Source organism: Seriola dumerili, unplaced genomic scaffold (assembly GCF_002260705.1).
Source record: "Seriola dumerili isolate Sdu_G_001 unplaced genomic scaffold, Sdu_1.0 BDQW01000091.1, whole genome shotgun sequence".
Lineage (NCBI taxonomy): Eukaryota > Metazoa > Chordata > Actinopteri > Carangiformes > Carangidae > Seriola > Seriola dumerili.
In genome coordinates this window covers 1,069,441-1,095,448 of record NW_019174346.1, presented here as the reverse complement: position 1 = coordinate 1,095,448, position 26,008 = coordinate 1,069,441, and the positions used below count along the sequence as shown (strand labels likewise).

Genomic DNA, 26,008 nt, shown 5'->3' with positions numbered 1-26,008 from the left:
TGATGAAGCTACTGTATTGTTGTACTTTGCACAGAGCGTTTTGGTGAAAATAAGCACAAACCCATTGTCAGCTGAGCTGAGGAGAAGAATCATAATGGCAAAGAGGGATGTCTATGTTAAACAGAACCTAAACAGAAGATATATACTTGGCTGTGCTGTAATTGTTTTGAGAAATACTCATATATGGAGAGGTACAGTTGAGGGCAAACCTTTGCATCGCCTTACTTTGAAAAGACAAAAAGAGTTAAACAAAGAAATTTGTTTTCATCAACACCATATGTAACGCATGTTCAGTCGGCACAAATATTCCTTCATCCTCAAAAATAACAAAAATGTTCAAAGAGTGTAAAGAAGAATGTGAAAGTGAAATAATGAAAATTATATCAGTCCAAAAGCTTGCATCCCCCTTTATGAAATGTTCTCCAACACTTTGTATGTCCTCCCTCTGCTTTTACAACCTCCTCCAACCTCTTTGGATCCTGTCTGAGCAGCTCCTGTGTCCTCTCAGGTGTTTAATTCCAGCCATCATGGCATATTTGTTCCAAGTCTAGCAGATTGCTTGGTTGCTGCCATGTACGGCCTTCTTCAAATCCACAGGTGTTCTATTATATTCAAGTCTGGACACTGGGAAGGCCATGGCAAAACTCTCACCTTAATCTTCTTAAACCATTCCTGGGTCGACTTCGCTCTGTGCTTCGGATCATCTCTTCATTTTTAGCTTTTTGACTGATGGGGGGAGGCTTCGCTTTAAAATCTGTTTATATTGGCCTGCATTCATTCTTCCTTCCACTTTATGCAGAGCTCCAGTGCTTCATGCAGCCATACACCCAGTTACCCATGCAGTTGTTTTGTTTTTTTCGCCACACGTACCCATTCAAGTTATGACCAAATCGTTCGACTCTGGTCTCCTCAGACCACATAATCCTGTTCCACAACTGATATCACGTATTGTTCTTGGTCTTGCACTCCTTGGTCGTGTGTCCACGTTTCTTCCATTTCTGGATTATGGTGTTCACAGTTGGTACTGGTATCTCAAAACGCTTTCAAATATGAAAGTATACCAGTTTCATTTTGAGGTCTTCAGACTGCAGCTGTTTCCTATTGTTGTTGTTGCTGTCAGCAAACTGCATGAAACTGCTCTTGGACATCCACACACTTGCAAATATAAAACACAAGCCTAATTGAACACACTTGTTGCCACTCATCAAGAATTACGTGGTGACAATGTTTTTTAAAGACCAGACACATGATTTTAGATATTAAAATGAATTACCTAGAGGATTTATCAAAGGGGATGTAAACTTTTGAGCTTGGTATTTGAAAAGAATTTGGACTTTCACCCAGGGTCTAAGGGGGATGCAAACTTTTGCACTCAACTGTACAAGGAAAAAACACAGGTATATACTTGGAAATAATATGCCAAAATAACTAACTGTGTTTCATACTTGTTTCTGGGAGTCGTATTATGCGTTATACTAACAATGATTCTTAGCAAATGATTACCAGAAGATTTTATGGTAACAAAGCAACACATCAGTTGTGATATCCAAAGCAAAGACATAGGAAAATAGGTATGTGTCACTTCTCTGCCATTCCCCAAAAGAGTATGTTAATAATATATATATTTGTTTCTTTTCCAATTACACACAGTGACATGGTGATAGTGCAATATTAAAGGACAATATGATAGTAAAAGGAGATATCAAGATGAAAGTGAGTTGTTGGAAGCCACAGGACACGTGTTATCTTAGAGGAGCAGAGACAGATGCATTAAAATGTCCTGAACTCACCTGAAGACAAATACGATGCAAGATATAATGACGACTATATCTGATGTTAAACATCAAAGAAATTATACTAGATTTGTTGTTATGTACCACACTGGAGTAACACTATCATCTTACATAGACATGAAAGACTGCCAAATTTAAAGAGGAAAAGTTTTAAAATGTAGCCAATTAGCCAATTTTTCCTGCCAATGAGATTCACGATGAAATGTCTTTACACTTGTTTGGATGGTTCTGTTCTGATCATTGTTCTGGGAATGGCTCTCCCTTTGACAAATCTTTACCTGCCAGATTGGTTTGCCCTCAGGAATACACAGCCACATACAGTAGGGCCGTTTTTCAATACTTTGATGCAAAATAAAATGTGTATGTGAAAATGAACTGGATTTCTCCCCCTAGTGCCTGTGAGTCTGACACACTCTTTGCATTTGTCCTACAAGGTTTAGATTGGACAATGTGGGTTTTTTTTATTTATATCTCATTTACAGCCAGCTGCAAATATTTTCTGATGTGAAATGATATACTATATTGTTTCCTGTGCTTCCATTCAAACCATGCACGGATTTTATAAATCATCAGACCTGAGGATTGATTTAAAAATCTGGCTCACACAGGAGCTAAGAGGGTCAGTGAAGGATTATTTGGGCTGGATTGTTCTGGCTTTATTGGTCCAATGTGATAGTAGACCCAGAAGACAGTCCATGACATCTTTCAAATACAATTAATAATCCATGTTTTACTAATGTTTTAGTTTTAGCTGCTTCAGTTACATTTAAGAGATGCTCCCACATCGTCACATTATAAAGAGCAAGCTTTGAATTCCATATTGCGCGACCTTCCTATACATGTGAGAATGATGGGAAAGAAACTATTTTGTCTAAATCGTAGCCTGAACTTTGTCTGGCATGGATTCTTTCATGGATTCAGATTCAACTTTATTGCATCACCGTTATCTCTGGAACACATGACAGCTCCGTGGAGATAACTGCTAATGCTAGCACGGATCAGGACAGTTCTGGGGAGGATAGCTTTAGGTGATGATGCAATTGGTGCTGTGCACTGTGTGGGACAGCTTGTCAATATTTGTATCTGGAGACAGGTAGACAGGGATTAGGATTGTCTGCAGATGTGCAGACAAGGAGCACAATGTGCAATCCACCATGTAAACTGTAAATCCAACTGGTTGAGTTTCCAGGGGGACAGAAAAATTATGGTATGTAGTCAATTCTATACTCACTCTAACACAATTTGATGGCACTATTACAGGGGACCTCCCCCACCCCCACCCTACACAATCCCAGCACCAAGTCTCATACAGGCTCCTCCTAATTTACTGTGCTTGTAGTACAAGTGAATTTAATGGAAGAACAGAAATACAAAGTTGAGCCTACAGAGCCCAATTACAAGGTTTCGCCTGCAATCAGAGCTGCAGTTGTGTCTTGTAAAGACGTAGCTCATTGTACTGGTCATAGAATGGTGTAGTAACTTCATGGGGTGTTGTGGTTTTGGTGAAATGAGAAATCAGCTCACTGTATCAAATTTGTTGCTGAAATACTTTTTGAGTCCTCAAGAGAACAATTTGGCCTCAAACTGCTTCACTTCTTTTTACACAGCTACAAGCAGCTGGAAAATACTTGTAATGCAGGAATGTTTTCTACAGAAATCTCTCGCAGTAATGTCAAGACAGCACATTCAGTCAGTCAGTGATTTTAAAAGAAACAAAAATAAACACCAATGAGCATTAATTTTATGATAATGTGATTCTAATTCTTGAAAACAGATGTCTGTTTGATTTGCGTCATTATTAGTCAGGAATCAGCAGGTTAAAAATTGAAGGTGTTAATATTTAATGAAGTCCTTGGAGGTTTGGAGGATTGGAATCCACTGCATGGTTTGTTTGTGTGTGTTTGTTAGCTTTTCGGTCTCAATGTAAAATTCATGCAGAAAAAGACCTGGGGTGAGGAGCAGGAGCAGGAGCAGGAGCAGGAGCAGGAGCAGGAACGCTCTCTGTAGCTGACCTTAACCTTTTACTGCTGTGGAACTGGAGCGAAAAGACAGTTTCACCTTTGAGGATGTTTTGCAGGTTTGCCAGGTTGAGTGTTTTATTATAACCCACAATCATAACTAAGGATAGAATTAGTGTTGAATTGTGTCCCGTACACTTCTGAGGCAGATAACACAAATAACAAAATCACATTGTCCATCCAAAGAAATTGGGAACACTCCCTTCAAACACAGTGTTTTATCATTGTACAGTTGACAGTATTAAAATTAGAGTAATTTGAACAAAATCAGTCATCAGAGGAGGGGCTCTCTGATTATGGATACAAATGAATAAATAAATAAAATAATACTTTGTGGGCAAATCAGCCTCTTATCTAAGAGAACATGAATGAAAATTAATAACAAAGATGTTAACAAAATCATCTTCACACAGCCAATAAACCAGACAGTTGACATATCTATTGAAGATATATCAAAACAATTATTAGCATATGTGATATTCATATCTACAGTGCTTACACATACAGAATGTCAGAATAATACATTTACACTGTAGACAGTGTGATTAGAGATATTTCACTATATGAGGTTCATGCTAGAGACCAAGCTGCTTTCAAAATACTGCATTTTGTTTTGCCTTTTAATATTGTACATAAAGAGCAGACTTTATATTCAGTATACAGTCAGCTATATGAACTGCTGTAATATCCTACTCACTAAATATTCATTATGGCTGCTTTAATGGAGGAAGGAGGAGAGCCATTCATTCTGTGTTTTTTTAGATCTCTTTGTTGCATTAATACTGCCTTGCCTGAAATTTTCCCAACATGTGGTGGACAACCTTTTCACTATGATTATGTGTAACCTTGCCTTGAAAGGCTGATTTGTGACTCATGACATTTGGCTAATGGCTAATTGCAACATTGAAATGGTGTGGTGGTTTACGTGCACCCCACCTGAGACTGCAGGTCCCGCTCTGTGGCTCAGCTACCCTGAGGGTAAGCTAAAGGCCAGTGGTCTCCTGGCCTTTAACTCCCTGTGTGACCAATTTATTTTCATCTTTTTCACCCTAATGGTTCATCTGCTTCTTTTATGTTGCCACTTGACATTGTGTCACTGACATGAAGCAGTGAGGCCTCTCCTGGAGGTCTCTTATAGAGGGCCTTTAGGTAAATACAGAAAAGACATTTCTATGCTGATGTTAATCTTTATCTACACCTGCTGTAGCTGACTCCTAGATCCAGACTCCAGGTTTCAGCTGAGACAGATGCTGCTGCTTAATCCCAGAAGCAAAACCAACCGTAGTTACTGGAAACTCCAGTAAAAAGAGAGTAGCCTTTCTGGTTATGACAGCCTGTCTCTGCACTATTGCCTAAATAGTTTTCAACAGTTTTATCATGGAAATCTCACTGAGCCAATACAAGAGCCCTGGAGCCAATCAGAGAACAATCCCAAGCTCAAACAACAGCCACTGCATTTACTACCCAGTTAAAAAACGTCTCAAATTTAATTCAAATTCAGATTAATCTTAGACGTGTTTTACTTATTACTTCACTTGATGTTTAAACTTGACTGAGCAGAATGATGTGCAGTACGTACAGACACTATGCTGTAAAGTTCCTGTGCTCGCCATGAATCTGAGTTTAAGACGTATAAGCAGGGTTTTGTTGCATCACAGCAGAGTGTGGAAACCAATCATAGTCCAAAATATGCAATTTACACACAAGTATGATGTGAAAATGTCCAGTGCTCAAAGGCGTAGGAGGCATTTGAAAAATACTTGTATATTGATATATTCAGGATTTTTGAATGAGCTAACTGAACTTTATAGAAAATCACATCAGTCAAAATGCAAAGCAGAATCTTTTAATTAGTCTTAAAACATGGAGTGTATCTTTAGAGGTGGTGAAAACTCTTCATATTTATAACAAAGACAAACCACTCACTGAAGATGATGGTGGTGGATTTTATTGGCTTTAACCGACACAACCAGTATGTTATCCTTATTCTTCAACTTCAAAATGCACCGCTACTTTCAGCACATCTTAAAACATTTTTCTTCAGCCTTGTTTCTTTCATGTCTTAATTTCAATCTTAATGACTCACTGTGAGTATGTGTGTGTACTCTAAAGGTTGCCTCCTCTCTCCTCATGCCAACCGAAGCCCTTTTGACATCTGCCATAGTAAGTTCTCTCCTGGCATCACGGGACACATCCTCCCCTGGTTTGCAGTCAACGTTTACAGTGACAGACAGTGATTTATCTCCATGAATTTACCATTGCTGCAGTGAGCTCCACCTCATCACCACATTCATTATCTCTGACACCTCCTAATTCCTCACCAACTGCCTGCATTAAGAGAATGTAATCTTCCTCAAACACAACTGCAATAAATTTGTCATCAAATCAAATCATACATTTTTTCCCCAATTACTTGCCCCCTCCCCCCTCCTGCTTTCTCCACTCATAACTTTTCCCTCAACACCAGTGTCACCTCTTCCCCTTGTCCTAAAACTTGGTGCCCTCTTTGCCTCCAAGGATGTCATTGACACAGGAAAACATTGCCTGTCAGAGCTGAGAAATGCTGCCTATCTCTGACAGCACCTGTTTAATTCACTGCTGCGAAGCTAATCAATGTCTTCATCACCTCCAGACTTCTTTCCTGCAACACTGCCTCCTGCACATCCTCAATAAACCTCATCATGTTGAAAATCCTGTTGCCTGAATGATTGCATGTACATGTTCAAAAGACCATGGCGTGCCAGTTCTTCCTCCACAGCAAATGCAGAGTAATATTTTGGATTATGCGAAGATTCAACATTTGGTGTGTGATAATGGGGGAAAATTGAACACCAAGAATGCACACGGTGCAGTTCAGCTAGTAGGTCAGAGGAGGCATTTTCATTTGCAGCACAGCACTCAGCCATACTGTCTCTATAGATCTGTCCCCTTATAAAGAGTTATTCTGGGTTGACAGCCATCAGTTTCACTTTTTCTGTCAGTCTCTCTGCAATTCTGCCACATTTGCCCTAGCTGTCATGGCCGGCTCTTTGTCAACAGATTGCAGAGAATCTGCTGGATAAACACAGCAAAATTGAAAATGAAACCTGGCAGCTCACACACACACACACACACACACACACACACACACACACACACACACACACACACACACACACACACACACACACAGTATCTTAGAAACCAAGGCAAACACTTGTGAATAACCTACTGTAGACAGTTGTCCTTGAAAAGGGAAAAAAAGAGAAATAGATGGGGATGAAGGCAGCCATTCATGGTGCTGAGACGAGGAGAAAAAAACACACAACTCAACCTTCCTCAGGATTGTATTTGGTTGCAATCAAGTTATTGGAATAATTCATGAAGAGGTTGATCGCATGAATGACTCTGTAAACATGATGTAAAAATCATTAAATATAGCATGTCCACATTTCCATTTAATTAATGCCACTGCACATTCCAGTTTTTCTACTATTTCTTTATAATCATCACGTCAGAGGGGAGAGTGAAAAGGTGGAATTTTTTTTGTTATAACTAGAGTATTGATTTTGTTTTTCATTTTTTCCAGGAATCATGGGTCAGTAATGTTAATTGGAGTGGACATTACCTTCCACAGCTTGGGTTAAAATTATTCACCTACCATTTAGTCGCACCAGTCACCTCAGTCAAGCTTGAAGTGATAATTGGACAAAAAAAGGTAGATCACAGTGTCACAGCTGTTGACAGCTGTGTAACTGTAAAGGTCAGCCTCTTTGCACAAGTGGGACACAAACAAGATGGTCTCTTAGGTTTTTATTGAAATTAGCCTTTGTGACTCTTACCTACCGTGAAAAGCGTCATAAATGCAGCAGTTATGTATGAAAGACAACAAGATACCATCATCAATTACATGTCTCCACACAGAAAACATCATACGCACTGTACGTGATTATGGTGCTGAGTGTTAAGTGCTTCCTTTGCTCATCATGTATTCCACATCATCATCTGATGAATTATCTTTTTGCTACTTATAAAAATCTACAAAATTTCACAACTCAAAACTGTAAGGTGCTGTTTTAGATTCAGAGCAACTGCCTCCACTTGCTGTTAAATCATCTAAATAACTCAGGTATGTTTTGCACAATGTTGTTGCAGTCATTCACTTCACTTGGTGTCACAAAGCAAGTTAGTGAGTACAGTTGATGGACCAAAGATAAAACTGCAGCTAGAAGTTACATAATATTATGACAAAGCAGAACTTTGGTCATGTGGGTGGTTGTGGATTAGTGAGTCTACAGTCATGCTTATAAAATAATCTGATGTTGGTGACTCTGGGTGGAAAAGTGCTGTTTGTCCTAGATCTGTATAATGTTCTTTACCACTGAGTTTTCCATGTTCTGTCTGACTGGCACTTCACTGAGAAATGCCCTATACTTGCAAGGTGAAGAGGCTATATCCTTCTACCTTTGATCCTCCTCCTCCTGGCAGGATGTGTTCTGAAACCCAAATGTAACAGAGACAGAGTTGGAAAATAGCCAAGCAATTGTTTGAATTGTTTTCTATGTGGAGTGGAGCTTTTAAAGACTTTAATTATTATGATTATGGTTGTGACTCGTGGTCCTGTACTGGCAGTATTCCTTCAGAAAGGAGCATATACATTTTCATGTTGACAGATTTAGAGGGTAAACCTGCAATAACTGGTTTTTTTTTAGCTACTTAGAGGCATTACTGAGCTGTAGACATATATTTTATTTGTAAAATTGTTAGCCAACAGTTGCCTATTTGCAAAATCAACAGATATGAAGCAACATTAATTTGGAGGCATGTTGTTTACAAGATGATTGTAAATCCAATATTCAGACTCCTCTTAGCTCTGTTTTTGGTTTCCACCTACTTCTGGAAAAATATCTAGCTTGCTGCTAAAGGCTCTACTGTGCTCACTAGCTAGATGCTAATAGTTTTTCCACATGGTCCTAAGCAAGGAGCATACAATGGATTTTTAGATTTTAGCTAGCATTAACTAGCAAGATAACCCTGGCATCTCTCTTCTGCAGGCTAGCAGTGTGGATGCTAGCAGGAGTAAACATAAAATAGTGGCTATATCAGAGTGTGAATTTAATTTTTAAAAATCCCATGAAAATGTTACCATGAATAGTGTGACCTCTTTATGCCTTATGACTTTTTTTATGACTTTGATTTTTTTATGCATTACTATATAATGACATTTTTATCCTGTGACTTTTTTTGCCTACTGTAGTATGACATTTTATGCCTTATTATACTTTGACATTTTATGCCTTACTATACAATGAAATTTTTTGACATTTTTATGCTTTACTATAGTATGACATTTTATGCCTTGCTATATGACATTTTATATCTTATTTTACTATGAAATTTTTTGACATTTTATGCCTTACTATAGTATGACATTTTCATGCCTTACTATACAATGAAATTTTTTGACATTTTATGCCTTACTATAGTATGACATTTTATGACATTTGCATGCCTTACTATGACGTTTTTTGACATTATTAAGCCTTACTATGACGATTTTTGACATTTTCATGCCATACTATACTATTTCATTTTTTGACATTTTATGCCTTACTATACTATGACATTTTTTGATATTATTAAGCCTTACTATGACAATTTTTGACATTTTCATGCCATACTATACTATTTCATTTTTTGACATTTTATGCCTTACTATACTATGACATTTTTTGATATTATTAAGCCTTACTATGACAATTTTTGACATTTTCATGCCATACTATACTATTTCATTTTTTGACATTTTATGCCTTACTATACTATGACATTTTTTGATATTATTAAGCCTTACTATGACAATTTTTGACATTTTCATGCCATACTATACTATTTCATTTTTTGACATTTTATGCCTTACTATACTATGACATTTTTTGATATTATTAAGCCTTACTATGACAATTTTTGACATTTTCATGCCATACTATACTATTTCATTTTTTGACATTTTATGCCTTACTATACTATGACATTTTTTGATATTATTAAGCCTTACTATGACAATTTTTGACATTTTCATGCCATACTATACTATTTCATTTTTTGACATTTTATGCCTTACTATACTATGACATTTTTTGATATTATTAAGCCTTACTATGACAATTTTTGACATTTTCATGCCATACTATACTATTTCATTTTTTGACATTTTATGCCTTACTATACTATGACATTTTTTGATATTATTAAGCCTTACTATGACAATTTTTGACATTTTCATGCCATACTATACTATTTCATTTTTTGACATTTTATGCCTTACTATACTATGACATTTTATGCCTTACAATACTATGACATTTTATGCCTTAATATACTATGACATTTTTTGACATTTTCATGCCTTTCTATACTATGACATTTTTTGACATTTTCAAGCCTTACTATACTTTGTCATTTTATTCCTTACCATACTATGACCTTTTTATGACCTTTTATGCCTCAATAAACCATGATGTTTTTTTTGACGTTTTATGCCCTAATAAACTATGACCTTTTTTTTACATTTTCATGCCATACTATACTATGATGTTTTTTGACATTATTAAGCCTTACTATGACGATTTTTTACATTTTCATGCCATACTATACTTTGTCGTTTTATTCCTTACCATACTATGACCTTTTTATGACTTTTTATGCCTCAATAAACCATGATGTTTTTTTGACGTTTTATTCCATACTATAATATGATGGTTTTTTTTTACATTTTTATGCCATACTATAATTGACCTTTTTTTGCATTTTTAAGCCTTACTATACTTTGTTGTTTTATCTTTTACCATACTATGATGTTTTTATGACCTTTTATGCCTTAATATACTATAACGTTTTTTGACATTTTTATGCTATACTATACAATGACATTTTTGACATTATTAAGCCTTATTATACTTTGTCGTTTTATTCCTTACCATACTATGACCTTTTTATGACTTTTTATGCCTTAATAAACCATGATTTTTTTTTTAAGTTTTATGCCATACTAAACCATGACATTTTTTGGCAATTTTATGCCTTACTTTAGTATGTTGTTTTATTCCTTACTATACTATGTCCTTTTTATGACATTTCATGCCTTCTTATATTATGACATTTTTTGACATTTTCATGCCTTACTATACTATGACATTTTTTGACATTTTCATGCCTTTTTTTGACGTTTTAATGCCTCAATAAACTCTGACTTTTTATGCCGTTCTATACTATGACTCTTCCACACCTTATTATATGATGTCTTTTTTATACCTTAGTCTAGTATGACTTATGACATTTATATGACATATATGTCCCTATCTTAAGAGTGACATCACCATATGTGTCATCTATAAGTGAATACATTATTATGACATATATATATCATCTGGATATATGAAGACATAAGTTTATAATATGAAATACAACTTTATTAAAATGACATGCTTATTAAATTTCTATATGTTTGTATATGACTTATATAATTTGTCATTCAATCTAAACATACATGTCTATCTTTCATATTTACATATTTGGGAGGGGTGGGGTTGTTGTATCCCTACCAATGTTGACACCAAACCTATGCGCTTGGATGAAGCTCTTGTCAAGTGGCAATCACCACCACCTGCGCCCAGCAGGTGACACCATGTTCAGCTGCAGAAAAAACTTACAAATAGCTCCTTTAAGTGGTTTGGATCATTTTTACAGTCATTCAGATCAAACACCAAATCAGTAAATGTCAATAATGTTTTAAAGATACATGAGTGTGTACCTGTATAACCAAAAGGCCCATTGAAATTCTGATCGTTTCTAATATCAATCTGAAAGCAATAAGATAAGAAACAGATTTCAATTCACCATTACTAATTTGAAGGTCTCAGATACAGGACAAAGTGAATATTCTCCCAACCAGTTCATCAGGGAATCTGAATCATTCCTGCAGCATAAATAAGACCTCCATCTTGCAGTTGTGCAATAAGTGAGGTTGTGAAAGAAATTAAGGACCACAAAGGTCACAGAAGCTACTCACCTCACTTATCACTGCTGAGTGGAGTTGATTCAGGGTCTACCTTGTTAATAAATCACAACGAGTTCAGTATAATTATATAGTCGTTTGTGGATGATGCACCACTTAGTGTGTGGGTCTTGGGATAGTCACTCTGACACTCACACACACTCACAGATATGGGAAGACATCTGTGAACGACTTCCTTGTTTTCAACAGCACACAGGTGCTCTGTTGATGAAGGCTCATGAGTGAGGTTAATTAAACAGCATGTCTTGTCACATCCTCACAGCTTCCCAGTCTTCAGTCTTCCTCATCCACCTCACAGTCACAGAATGGGATGGGTTTACCTATGGGACAATCTGAAAAACCTGGTGACGATTGGAAACCAGGAACTGACCTAAAAAACATGAATGAACAAATACCTTTGTAGGTGTTTTAATTATAAATAATGGAGTGAAAATGACAGTGTTCTCCAATTAATTCTATAAGATTCTCAGGAACAGCTGACATTTTGGAATACAGCGATTTTCATTTCATTTGTCCTTAAATATAACAAATTTCATGCTTTAGACAGAAAGTGGTCGAAACCACTGTAGGTTACCTAAAGGAATCTTGATCTATTGTGTGCAGCAATCGCTTTAAAGTTTTTAAGGTCTTAAACTTAAAAGGGGTTTTCCATGACCGTCAGAGTTTTGTGTAACATGATATGACCAGAAAACATCATTTTATTTGTACTTTTTCTTTTTCTCCCTTCAAAGTTCCAGTTTTGAGAGTTCAAACTTTGTAGACATGAGGAAATCATTCAAGAGTCATGCAGCCTACATGGACAGGGTTAGGGTAAGTAGAGGTTTTTAGTGTATCTGATTCTTTGTGGTGCAGAATCAATGTTTCATTTCAAACTGGACAGATTGTGTTACAGAAGTGAGATAAAAGATTATTTGTTGTAGTTGATTAAGGAACAGCAATATTTATTCAAACAGAGAAGTTAAAGTGACATATTTGTTCCATATATAACTTATAGAATAGGGCTGGACAATATGACCAAGATCTATATAACAATGTACAATGTACTTTTCAAAGTTAAAAAACAATAGTCATTTTCATAATACATAATGCCTGATCATATTCACTTTCTTGTACTTGAAAATTGCTTTGTGAGTGAATTTAGGCCCGTATGGAATTCCTGCTGAGTAATTCAATAAATACGGTGCATTGTCCAGCCCTACTCCAGAAGTTATGGCCAGAGTCAAGGGAACACAGATTTCGATGAAATGGACTCAGTGGAGAGAAACAATAAATGGAACCAGTCCATGACCAGAATGTTCATCATCCCAGAGGGGAACAAAGCAGTTAAGGTGTTAAGGAAAAACCTCCTACAGGTGAATCTGCATGCAATTCTCTCAGTACACACAACAGATAGTTCAAATCTGAATGAAAGCAGCTCAAATGAACACAGCTGAACGCACAACCACAATCAACAATTCATCTCCTCAGCCTGAACTGATGAAATGACTACAAAGACTCATCTCCCCCAGACTGAAGTTCATATAATAATGACTTACAATAAAATTAAGTGATTGTGCTTTTATAACCAAAGTAGAACAAATAATACAAAGACAAGATGTACATCACTTATAAAACATTAACACTGTTCTATAAAATTTGAATTTGAAGCACTTCTGTGGCAGTAAACAATTCCAACAGTTTACAAGATGGCTGGTAATGACAGAATATCAATTACAGTAAAAATAACAAGACAACTGACAAGCAAAGATCATATGGACCGCATCAAGCAGTCGTCATGGACAATATTTTTGTAGACACTCACAACCGCCATCGAATGTGCATTCATCTTTACTGAGCAACCAGCGGTTCAGAGTCCTGGAGCTGGTCACCCGCAAAGCAAATAATAAACAGTGCATCAAATTGAAGTCCACAGACTTAAACATGAGAGCACTTTTTTTTACTCACAACCGCCATCGAATGTGCATTCATCTTTACTGAGCAACCAGCGGTTCAGAGTCCTGGAGCTGGTCACCCGCAAAGCAAATAATAAACAGTGCATCAAATTGAAGTCCACAGACTTAAACATGAGAGCACTTTTTTTTCTTTTTTCCAACACCTAATGAGAAATGTGAAGTAGAAAATGATAGCATGTATTGTGCAGTTTCTTTTAGTCTTTTTCCGTAAAGGTCAGAGTCCTTCGTCTGAAGCAACTGTAGGATATTCCTTTTGTGCTCGCATTGCTTCTTAGCTCTTCAGGAACTGTGAAAACAGAACAGTGTCATGATTGTCTCCTAGAGATAACTTACACACACAAAAACAAATATATTTGGAGTTTTGATTTACCTCTTCCACCTCTCCTCCCTGTTTGGTCCTTGAGTCTCCACATGACATAAAGCTGGATGAATTAGGATCATCAGGCTCCCTCTGAGCTTGACCTGATGGGAAAGAGGGACGACTGTACAGAAGGACGTCCCCAAATTCTGAGGGAGAGACAAGAAAGAAAACATTTTAATTGGCTAGACACTTCATTGGTTATTTAAAATTTTATTATTTAAAAAAATCCACCCGGTACCTGAGTGCTGTCGGTTTTTGCTACTTCCTTTTCCTCCTAGTGGAGTCCTGTGCTTGTCCTGGCTCTCTCTCTGCTCCAATGTGCCCTCCCTCACCCTGTGAGTCCCAGTGCTGCCGCGTCGACCCCGGGCGTCCCCAGAGCCCATCCGAGGCAGCGTGGCCCCCCTCACTTTATAGTCACCATGGGACATTTGGCTGGAGAAATTCAGAGGCATGCAAGTGTCTGGGGACACAGAGCACAGCACAGAGATCCAAATGTAAGTGTCATTAAAAGACACACAGAAGTGAATCTCTGATCTCACTCTTGGTTTAATCTTTACCATCATTGAAGACATCTTTGGGTTGGTAGCCCTGTTGACCAGACTGGTTCTGTTTATGCCTCCTGGGCCTTTTATGTGTTATTGCAGGACTCATGTTGCTGTCTGTGGACATGGGGCTGCTGGGACGCTGGTGCCGCCGGCCTAAAATCATTTAGCACAAAAAATATAAAATGTTTAGATTGCATAAATGTGACATACAAGAGAGAACATACAGCTGATACATTCAAAATAATTCTATCATTTTAAGTGCCCTGAGTTATTTCTATACAGAAGATTAATAATTATTTTAGTCAAACTGTTCACTGGGTACATGAAAACATTGATGACAGAGTCCAGGTTGATCAAAGCACGCCCACACACACACCTCCACCTCCAGAACAACTCACTAAATTAACATGATCTCACCTGATCTGACTGTTGCTTATTTAATCATGAATATTTTTCAGTTATCAGGAGCTTTAATTTAGTGACTGACGGTTAATGTGTCATTAACATTATTTGTAATGCATCAAATTTTTCCTTTTCCACTAAAGGAAATATTGGTTGAGACATGTAGAATGACATAAATGCATGACCAGAATGACATGGATGAAAAACACGTAAATGAAGAACCTTGAAACAAAACACTGAAGTAATTTCATTTTTTTCTTTAAGTTATTTTTTAGGGCATTTTCAAGTCATTTCTTCAAACCATTAAATCTGTGCATGAAGAAATGAACAACATATACACAATCAAAATAAAAAAAATAGATAAATATGATTAAATGAGTTTTGATGCCTTCTATAAAAGCCTCCTCACCTGACTCCTCTGGGTATCTGCACATGCGCAGGCCTACGATATCCCGTGACGAGGCTACTGCCTGGTTGAAATCGCCATCTGTAAAGAAGGATCCTTCTGAGGTGCTGACAACACTGGACCTGCCTGATGAGATGTTGTCCTCAGATGCTGAGCCCCAGCTGTTAACCATGGACCCTGTGACTGATCTGTCCAGATCCCCGATGCTGGAGGCTGGGGTCTGGTCCAGCCCGTGGAAGAGCAGCTTGTGTGGAGAGGGGTGGTGCAGCTGGTGTTTATGCTTCTGCCGGTTGTGGTGTTGGCTGTACTGACTGTCAGGGAGCTCTGCGTCTGTCTCCTCTTCTGCCTCCTCCTCATCCTCTTCCTGTTCATCAGTGTCCATGCAGAGGGGTATGGAGCTGTAGGTGTGTGATGGGGAGGGAGGACGGGGGTGGCCGGTGACATGTTGGCTGGAAATTGGTGCAGTCAACGTTGTCAAACGCTTTCTCTAGCATCAGTTAAAAATGTTTGAATGCAGTGACGGGAATGTCTCATCTGGTTACCTGAGGTGCTCGGCTCCATTGTGCAGGCCGCTGCTCAGGTCTCCCTGTGGTAGTGTAGCAGGTGGGTGACTATAGGACACTTCAGCGGGGGATGAGGCTGCCCCTCTGACTGGTGGAGTAGGACAGCTTTCTATTCTCTCCTCTGGGTTAAAACTTATAAGAAAAGGGCAACTGACGTGAGGTAATGGCTAAAGGAATGAGGGGTGCTAACAGCCCTGACACATCAGTCACAGCCCATTAGACATGAATGCAAAGCCCTCGGTCCAACATCAAAACACACACTAGTATTATTGTAAAATGTACAAAGGTGAACAATAAGCTTTCTGCACCATCTGGTTTTTATTGCTGAAATATACGGAATAGTCCTGTTCACTGTACATTTCATGAAATTGCTGTCTGACAATTACAAATATCTAAATTGTATAATTAGTTTGGGTAAAAGTGTTGGGTGTGACAATGAGGCCATGTTTTGACAGAAGGTTTGCAGGTGTTCACAGCATACCTCCAATTAAGCATGTGTGAGTCTGATAACTTTATCATATTAATGTTTTTTTTTCCAGTTATTTGAACCTGGTGGGCTGCAGTCTGCTAATGAGCAACAGAAGGCGCAGTAGCTGTAGTTTTACACGACACAGAGTAATATTTCTAAATGTATCTTAAGCACTGGTTTGTCAGTCAGTCTGCTGCATGTGTTACTGCATTCTGTATGTTTTTCCTTTGATTTAGAGATCCCACTTCAGCAATAACGACTTCATGTGCTAGAAGTGAACATGTATATTTGTGTGTGCTGTAAACAGGCATCTGTGCCCCCCCCCCCCCCCCCCCCCCCCCCCCTACCTCCTTTCCATGGGAAGGCTATACTCATCACAGTCCCAGGCATTAGCATGAGGAGGAGACGGGGCTTCTCCCCAGCTCACTGCATTATGTTTTGGCATCTTCGGGGCCCGTGTTCCTTTCTTTTGATTTTGACTCCCTGAGAAATGAGAAGAAAACACTGAGGTAAACACAGACTTACGCCTTGCCTCATCAAAATTCACCACCGGATGGAGCAGCTGCTGGCCTCACCTGAGGTGCTGTTGCTGCCTCTGTCTGAGCTGTGGTGTGAGCCTCCTGTGCTGTGATCCCGGGTCTGGTTGTAGGCGATGGTTTTGGGATGGATCATTCCTTCATTTCCTTGCAGATGATCTGAAGACAAAGAAGAAACAAATATACAAAATTTTCTGTTTCACATAAATGCAAATCAAATTGAACCCTGCTTTACCTTTATTTAGCATGTTTTGCTCAATTATGTTGTACTGCATCTGCGCTGCCATCTCCTTTGGTATGGGAGGAGGGTTGGGGGGCTGTTTCCACGAGGGCATGTCCAGAGGCTCTGCTATGGCGCCCCCAGAGGCCGCCTTATTCTTGATGCTGGCCTGAATGAGCTGCGTGGTGGCGTATGGGATGGGCTCATATGTGGCTGCTGAATCTCCTCCTGGACTTGCATAGCACAAGTTGGAGTTGTTGAATGTTTTAATCTCATTGAGCTTGTTGGAGAGGTTCACATCGCTGTAAATAGCCGTCTCAGAAGTGAGCTGCCCCCCCTGTTTGTTTTCTGGATGGTTTCCATAGTTGGCTATGCAGTCAGCTGAGGAAGACATGAAAGCAGCACATGGACAGATGAAGTCACAGACCTTCAGCATTGCTGGAAGCTGTTTGATTTTTATCAGACACACACACACACACACACACACACACCCACACACACACACACACACACACACACACACACACACACACAAACACACACACAATATGCGTGTCTGATAAAACTGTGAACTACGACATGAAGTCAGTCTTGCACCAACCTGGTCGGCTGTATGTTGTCATGTTGCTGTCACTGGTGCCGTTGCCATTATTGCAGCAGTTGATGCTACAGTCCTTGTGATTGGCACATGCATTAGGCCAATTGTCTGGCAGCCACAGCTGGTTTAGAGGTTCACCCATGGTGAGGAGGCCAGGTCTGCAACAAGGAGGACCACAGTGCTGTCAATCAAAACCTGCTGTCTTCATAAATCAGTGGTGAGCAAGCAATGGGGTGGATGCATACAGTTCATCATTTAGAGCAGGAAGACATCTCCCCCTAGTGTTTCTACAAAGTCAGTGCATTTCTCCTGTCTGTCTCCATGTAACTCAAAGGGATAAAAATAACACTCACCTGCCAGCACTGCACACAGACTCTCCTCTTTGATACGCAACTGCAAAGAGAAACAGAAAAACATTAAACCTTGATGAGCTGTCAAAAAGAGGAAGTGCCAAAGAGAGAAAACCATGAAAGGCAGGTAGAGAGTCTAAGCACAAATCTATAGTCTGAAGTCTACACTTACTTCAACACACACTTCTATCTGTAGGGCTCAAAGAGTGACTGTCTGGTTTAATCTATATGAAGACAACACAGATATCTGCCTGTGCCTTTACCCATCTCTCAGTGTGACTCCACCACTGATTTAGAAACACTGATTGAGACACTTTCTCATCCACCACCAGTAAAACATGAAACAAATTAAATTTATCCCATAGAATGGATTCCACATTTTCCTTATTTAATTAACTGAAACATACAGTGGCCCTGAGACCTAATGTATTCCCTTGTGTTGTGAGAAATGTTTTTTGAAGTTGCTTATTTGCTTGTGTTTTCTTAAGCTGCAGTGTGTTGAGCTCTCAGCGCCACCGTAGAAATGAACCCAGTGAGCAGGTGAGCTTGTCACACTATCAGCAAGTACATGTGGATGAAGTGAACTGTTGCTTTATTATAATGAGCAATTTCCACAATTTGATTCAGCAAATACATCTTCAAATGCTAGCACTGCATGGACTGTATAGGTACAGTAGCAACATTTGCTACTTATTTCCCACTATAGAGGAACAACTGTTTAATCACTTTCCATCATCATCTAATCTCACTTCCTCTTGGTTTGTTTGCTGTATTCTACGTATTCTCTGTTGAGATGTTTGAAAAACCCATTTAAATGTTCTTTTATCATTGTACAATCTTGGCACAATCAGTTGTGCTTCCATACCTTCCCATTTCCATCATGTCTGTATGAATTAGATATGATTGCACTTGGTGCATACATCAAATATCCCAGAGAGTAGCAGATGAATCATACCCCACATACCTGTAGGTGTAAAGGTGAATGATGGGACTGTAGGGACAGAAAGAGAGAGATCAGAGATCACTTCACCATACTTCAGTATTATTGTACCTATATGCTTCAGACTATGAGGTTTTCTTATATGCATGTAACCCCTGCTGTATGATGGACATCTCTTCATATAAAAATCTGATGTGTGCAAACATTTAAATAACCATATGCCACCTGCATCTTACTGCTGCCTCAGTCTTTGACATGTGTGTCCAGGTGAAGGTTAATGGGGGTGACAGGCAACCAGAAGGAGAGGAGAAAATAACAGTGATATTGTAGCAGACATAGTAATGGCAGGTTGACAGGCCTGCGCCTCCAAAAACCGTGCTGTGTTGAGGAAGTGACACTCTACAAATGAGCAAGTAAAGGTCAGCCTTTGAATGTCTGCATAATCGCACATGCAGATTTGTTTCTGAAGTCTTTGTGTCAAAGGAAGATTAGACAAGAGTATTTTTCAACATTTGATGTGCTCTGCTTATTAGCCTCTGAAAATATTCCTTAATATCACCACACTGTTTAGTGTGGTGGCAACACCCCTTCAACAACCACCTTCAAATATACCTGTAAAAGTAAGATGAAAAGCTGTTTTGCAGTTGCACACTGGGCCTTCAGTATATAGGCTGTGAATCAACATTTTGAACATACAGTATATTTATCCAACAAACACACATCCATCCATCTGCTACTCTAAAATATACACATGTCAAAGGAGCACACACCCTTGCGGATGCCAGTGTACGTGCTGCTCAGGCCACTTCTCTTCTTACGGTGACGGTAGAGCCACACGCTGAAAATCATGAGGACCAACCAGCAGGTGGCGCCAATGCCAGCGATAAATGCTGGTTGTCTCACAACATCTGAGATCTGAGACAACGTGTCTCTTTCCTCACTGATGTCCATCATCTGGCCTGCTGAGTCTGATCAGTGAAAGAGGAAACAGAGAAATCTGACATTACATGTGTGTGAAAACAGCAGCAATGAAGAAGAGACATAACTTAAGATTTCAGCGTGTTCAAACATGTTGAAGAGGCAGCAGACACAAAAGCAGTGTTGAAAAACTATCTGAACAGCTAAGTTACAGCAGGGAAGCACAATATGGTGCTTTATTCAAATTTTCACAAACACTGTTCAATGAAAAAGGATTCTAGAGAACATTATAGAAGTTTGTTTAATCCCAGTTCACTGACTGAACGCTCCCTTTTGGGAGAACTCTTACCTAATTGAAAGAAAGTGACATCGCTCTTGACCCCAGGTCCAGCTCCGTTGCTTGCTGCAACCTCTACACTGTAACGAATTCCTGGTGCCAGACTGGAAATGAGCACAGAGAAGGTGGAGCCATCGACCGACTGGTTCACGTGATAGCGACTCTCATTACCCAGGCACCAGATCTGTCAAGAGAAGGTGAGGAGGAGACAGGATGACAGTGACTGCCTGAGGGACACATCCTACAACACGAGAGGCATCAACAGTCTCACAAAGATACAGCAGTACATATGATTCAGAGCATTAGCACAGGAGAGGGCGGGAGCCTTCCTCTCTCACCTTGTACTCTTGAATGACTCCAACCTCTTCCGGGTCCGGAGGCGGTTTCCAGGCAATGAGGATGGCAGTTCCATTTACATCACTCTTTGTCACTGTGACACCCTGTGGTGCTCTATTGGGAGCTGAGGCAAAGAAGCTTACAGTTTACCATACAGTCATAAACACAATCTCATCTGCTGCTGTGTGCAGCCCAGACATGGTCAGTGTCTCTGACAGGAGCTCACTAAATAGAATAGAAATAAAATAAAAACACGTGTCTGTATTGTTGTCTATATATAAAGTGAAAGATGTTAAAGAATTGCACCAGTGTTATTCAGTTCCTGTCAGCTATTTATAGAAACACTGAACTTCACCCACTCACCTTCTTCCAATGTCCTAACCACCTTCACCTCACTGTCAGCTCCCTGGAACTCATCAAAGAAGGGGCGCACTTTGAACTCGTAGATGGAGCCTCTCTTCAGCTGACCGATCACCACCCCGTCCTCCCGTGGGCTGCGTACCTCCAGGACACTCCACTGCCCCTCAGGCTGCCCATGCTCAGCGGACGCCCTGTAAAGCACCTTGTAACCCTGGATGTATGGGGACTGCTGCTCGACCTGACGGAGATGCGGAGATAAAACATGCTGCATGAAAGTCATGACATGCGACTGTGAGAACCCTTTTTATTAACAGCAACTAAACATCAGTTACATACAACATAGAGTTTTAATGTAATGCAAGTTAAGTGTAATAATATTTGCATGTGAGTTAAAATAACACACATCCAGGAGGTTGGAGCCTGATCTTGTGAACAGTCTGCAGGAAGGATCTGTTCAAACTCACTTAATTCCCTTTTGCCTTTAGGGCAATACAGATTAACATTTCCTCATATCTGTAAATTCTCACAGTAAACCACAAGCTGAGCTCATTAATAGTTTCCTCTCAGGAAACTCTGGTCAAAATCAAGCCAGGAGAGGACGAAGCACTTTCCATTTAACCCACACAATAATGACAAAAGACGCTTTAAAAGATTTATCTGGGGGCATCCACACACGCACGCACGCACGCACGCACGCACGCACGCACACACACACACACACACACACACACACACACACACACACACACACACGCTGCACCTACATGTTTATGCCTTAGGAACTCAGTACGATGTAGCGCACCAAAGATAAATTCACCACAGTGCAGTGGATTTATTCTCTGCTAATAAATGCTAAGATAGAAACCCACATGTAATTTCAAAATATAATAAATCATTCAAACAAACACATTTTCACAAAACAGTTTCAGATTAGATGCTCCTCCTGAACCATTTAGAGCTCCATGTTTTATTTGCTCAGTCGTCATGGAGAGCTGGGAGACTAAAGGAAAATATGTCTGCTCCAAAATAACATCTGATAAAAACTGCCCCCACCTGACCCCTTGGCTTTTAAATCATTTGTTAATGTACAGTATGTTTTTACACTTACTTGCAGAATTGCACATTTGACCTTTTCCCATATTTACCCTGACTCTGACAACTTTGAGTATATGTAGCAAAGAAATGTTTGCTGTGTGCAGAACAGTCTACATTGTATGGTCAACTTACCATCCACTGCAGCCTGACAGCAGAAGACGACAGGACAGCTGGCGTGTGCAGGTGGATCACTACATCTCCCAGCTCCCTCTGGATGTGACGGTGATCCACTCCCTGCATGGTGGAGGTGCTGTCTATTGGTACCAAAGGAAGGAAAGAAGTTAAATAGCTGCAGTTTCTCTGCAGTTTAAGTGGCAGCTGTTTAACATGAAGCAAAGTTAAAAAAATTTTTTAAAAAAAGCCCACACTGACCCTGTGTTCTGACAGAGTCAGAGATTGGACTGGGGTCACTGAGGCCGTAAGCATTCACCGCTCTGATCATAAAGAGGTAGACAGCTCCAGGCTTCAGGTTCCTCAGGACAAAGGTCTGTGTCTTCACATGCTCAGCTAGAGTCACCCATCTGCTGCCCAGTGTATAACTGCAGGGAGAGGTGAGCGCATGAAAACAGTGAATACCAAGGTATTTCATTAAGCTCGCTAGATCATACTGTTAGATGCAGTTAAAACATGCTGGATAATCTGTCTAACCTGAAGGCCTCGATTAGGTAAGATGTAGGTGTTGCACCGGCACTGGGGTTGGTTTTCCATGACAGAGTGACAGAGGTGCGGCTGATATCAGTCACCTCAGGTTTAAACGGAGCACTGGGAATCAGGTTAGGATCTGTGGGATGACTGGACTGGACAACAACTCCAAACTCTGCCACAGAGATACCAACACATTCATTAAGAAGTTAGGTACCACTCTTCGGTGAGCACTGTTCAACAACTTTTCTCTCTGTCTCAGTATGAACATCTTACCTTCTACTTGCAAGTATGCTGTCCAGGAGGCCTCTCCATTTGGACTAGAAGCTACACAAGTGTAGAAGCCTGTGTCTCCCAGCTGAGGGGAGAGGGTACAGGAGCAGACATTAGAGGTTGGCTTAGCTCAGCACAGTTGCTGTAACTGCTAACTGCTGTACTAACATCATCCCCTACCTTAGTGTAGCGAATCTCCAGTGATCCTGCATCAGTTAGGGACATGCGGGAGTCCACTGGAGACACCAGCACACCATCCTTCTTCCAGTGGACTGTAGGAGGTGGAGGGCCTGCAGTCTGGCACCCCAGGACTACTGTGCTGTCCACAGGAACAGTCTGGTTGACTGGACCCTGCCTAATCACAGGAGGAGGTTGGTCTGACCCGGCTGTTAAAAAACACAAGCAAGAAAGTTCAAGACTATTACACTGACCTTTACACTTTCCCTGTAGCCCTGCTGCACATACACACATATACACACATATACATACTGTACCTAAAACACTAAAGTCCAGTGCTGTCTGCTTCAAACTGTTATTGGCTAACGTGCATTTCAATGGAAAATCCATTTTGGAGAAAAGTCCAAACCCATATTAGTCTTTGTTTCTTTATCAAATGTCCAAATGTCTCTGAGACAACACAAATGATGCATATTTAACATGAGATTTTTATTTCTCTCTCTACAATAGTCGCTCCTGTTATACCATGTTTGAGGTTTTTGTGGTCATGTTTAGGGAAGTAAAAGCACCTGTTTGAGGTTGGAGAAACAGTGTAGTCATTACAAGTACATTATAGGTAAAGTAAGGTTGAGCCTATGCAACAAAAGCACGTGGTCTAATGTTGTGCTCGTGCACCTAATATAAAGGAAACAGGGTTTCTTGATTTATGTCCGTCATGAGATGATATCATTTCCTGTCCTCAGGTTTATTCTGTATTAATAGTCAAAACAGGTGCAGTGTCTGGTAACTGAGTGATTAAGACCCATACCATCAAACTGCAACGTCCCCAGTTTGGGTCAGTGACCTTTGCCGCATGCTCTCTCCCTGCTTTGTCCTGTCTGCATCTGTACTATCACGATGGAATAAAGGCCACATTCCAAAAAGCGGTAAGCATACTGTCAACAGCGCATTATGGAACTGGAAATTGGGAATTGATGTTCACAAAAGATCAAAGCTGAAGAGAGAGACAGAAATAAGAGTAAGAAAGATGAAAGTAGAGAAAATGAAAATGAAATGCTGCCAAAAAATGAAAGACAGATAAGATGTGAAAGATATTGAGAGGGAAATTGGTAAAGAGAGAGAACAATAGGTTTAGCTGGCTGTGCAGGCAGTGAAGGAAAAAGAAATCAACTTTTCCCCTCCAGCGGAGAGCAACTAATCGTTCATTCGACAGTAGGTGCTGCTGGAGCCAACTCCAATCACAACGGCAAAGCCCGACTAATAACAATCCCACTAAGATAACAGAGCTCTCTCTCTGTCTCTCTCTCTCTTACATTTTAAAACCCTGTGGATGGGGGCAGGGCTTCTACGTAAATAAATAAATAAATAAAAAACCAAAAAAAAAAAAAAAAAAGGGTGATGGAAACACACCTTGAAAACTGCCGGCAGTAATGCAGAGCAGTTATTTCCATACAAATACACCACTCCAAACAGGGATAAGAGTGCGGTAGGATGGGGAGAATTTGGGGGAGGGCAGAGCAGAGAGACACAGACACAGACAAGAGTGCACTGCTATACACCAATGAAAAAACGGCATAAAACTCGACCCCATCTTTTTTTACTTCCATTACCTGTAACAACTTTTTCACTGAGAGGATGCCTTTCATTTCCCTACGAGGTGGCTGCAGAGCACACTGCCAATAAGAGCGGCAGATTATCCATTATAACTAAAAGGGCTGCACTGAGCAACTCAATGTGTAGATTCAGTAAATGTCTCTTTAACCCTGAAGCAATTATCTTCATTAATTTAATTTATGTACATAGTGCAAAGTTACCCAGACACATGTATTCATGATCACACAGGTCATTTAACTGGGAGGCTGTAGACTTTCCCGGTGGTTTGTAATTACTGGTGAGGGCCTCCGAGCACATTTAAATTGCTTTTTTCAAACAATTAACCGAGTTATTTCATCACCTAGAATTGGATGACAGTCCATCAGACCACGTTCCATATAAAAATGCCATAAAACATATCAAATGTCAATGCTACAGTCTCAATTCACACATATCTACAGTAGAATAGATCATAGACGGTGTTGCATTAATTGAAACTAGAGTTACAATAGATAGTAACTCTTCTATTTCCCCTGGTCCTTTTTATTCAGATTTTATTGTGTACACATTAAGAAATGGGACACTCTTTACACACAGTCACCATGGGAACAGAGGGTTTTGATCCCAACATGTGAACAACATCCTCTGAAATCCCTCTCCTGATAGTTAGTAACCAAGGCCAACTACCACACCTGAGGGAGGCAGCTCTCACCAGTCGGCAACCCGGGCCAATCTGTAGCCTAACACACCTGCTCAGTCGAGAAAAACTGCAGCACAAAGGAAGCGTGCTTAGCCAAGAGACAAAAACAGCACAGCTAGAAATGTGCTGAATAAAAGTCCCCCACATCTGCCCTCCATCACTCCTTCCCTGTACTCACAGTCTGTGACCTCCAGCAATGCTTTGGTAATAACACTGCCAGCGATGTTGAGAGCCTGGCAGCTGTAGAAGGCGCCATCAGAGTGCTGAACATCAGTAATGGTCAAACTGCCCATCTGGGAGACAGACAGGCGGCTGTAGGGCTGTGGTGGCTGGTAAGAGAACAGGAGACTCTGGGGGGGGGGGGGGGG

General features: G+C 40.0%; 1 protein-coding gene across 1 annotated transcript in view; it reads right to left on the bottom strand.

Annotated features, from left to right (window-relative positions):
• Positions 1 to 14,090: 14,090 nt before the first annotated feature.
• LOC111222372 (roundabout homolog 1-like) overlaps positions 14,091 to 26,008 on the bottom strand; it is a 56,158-nt gene continuing 44,240 nt past the window's right edge. The window contains exons 9-30 of the mRNA XM_022746084.1: positions 25,819 to 25,990; positions 23,351 to 23,556; positions 23,174 to 23,255; positions 22,904 to 23,063; positions 22,628 to 22,794; positions 22,388 to 22,509; positions 21,164 to 21,398; positions 20,803 to 20,924; positions 20,477 to 20,648; positions 19,980 to 20,177; positions 19,234 to 19,260; positions 18,273 to 18,312; positions 17,923 to 18,077; positions 17,337 to 17,702; positions 17,141 to 17,260; positions 16,913 to 17,048; positions 16,076 to 16,228; positions 15,537 to 15,982; positions 14,738 to 14,878; positions 14,419 to 14,640; positions 14,190 to 14,326; positions 14,091 to 14,105 (exon numbers count right to left, since the gene is read on the bottom strand). Of these exons, the coding sequence (XP_022601805.1) occupies positions 14,091 to 14,105; positions 14,190 to 14,326; positions 14,419 to 14,640; positions 14,738 to 14,878; positions 15,537 to 15,982; positions 16,076 to 16,228; positions 16,913 to 17,048; positions 17,141 to 17,260; positions 17,337 to 17,702; positions 17,923 to 18,077; positions 18,273 to 18,312; positions 19,234 to 19,260; positions 19,980 to 20,177; positions 20,477 to 20,648; positions 20,803 to 20,924; positions 21,164 to 21,398; positions 22,388 to 22,509; positions 22,628 to 22,794; positions 22,904 to 23,063; positions 23,174 to 23,255; positions 23,351 to 23,556; positions 25,819 to 25,990 (3,594 nt within the window). The remainder of the gene's footprint in view (positions 14,106 to 14,189; positions 14,327 to 14,418; positions 14,641 to 14,737; positions 14,879 to 15,536; positions 15,983 to 16,075; positions 16,229 to 16,912; positions 17,049 to 17,140; positions 17,261 to 17,336; positions 17,703 to 17,922; positions 18,078 to 18,272; positions 18,313 to 19,233; positions 19,261 to 19,979; positions 20,178 to 20,476; positions 20,649 to 20,802; positions 20,925 to 21,163; positions 21,399 to 22,387; positions 22,510 to 22,627; positions 22,795 to 22,903; positions 23,064 to 23,173; positions 23,256 to 23,350; positions 23,557 to 25,818; positions 25,991 to 26,008) is intronic.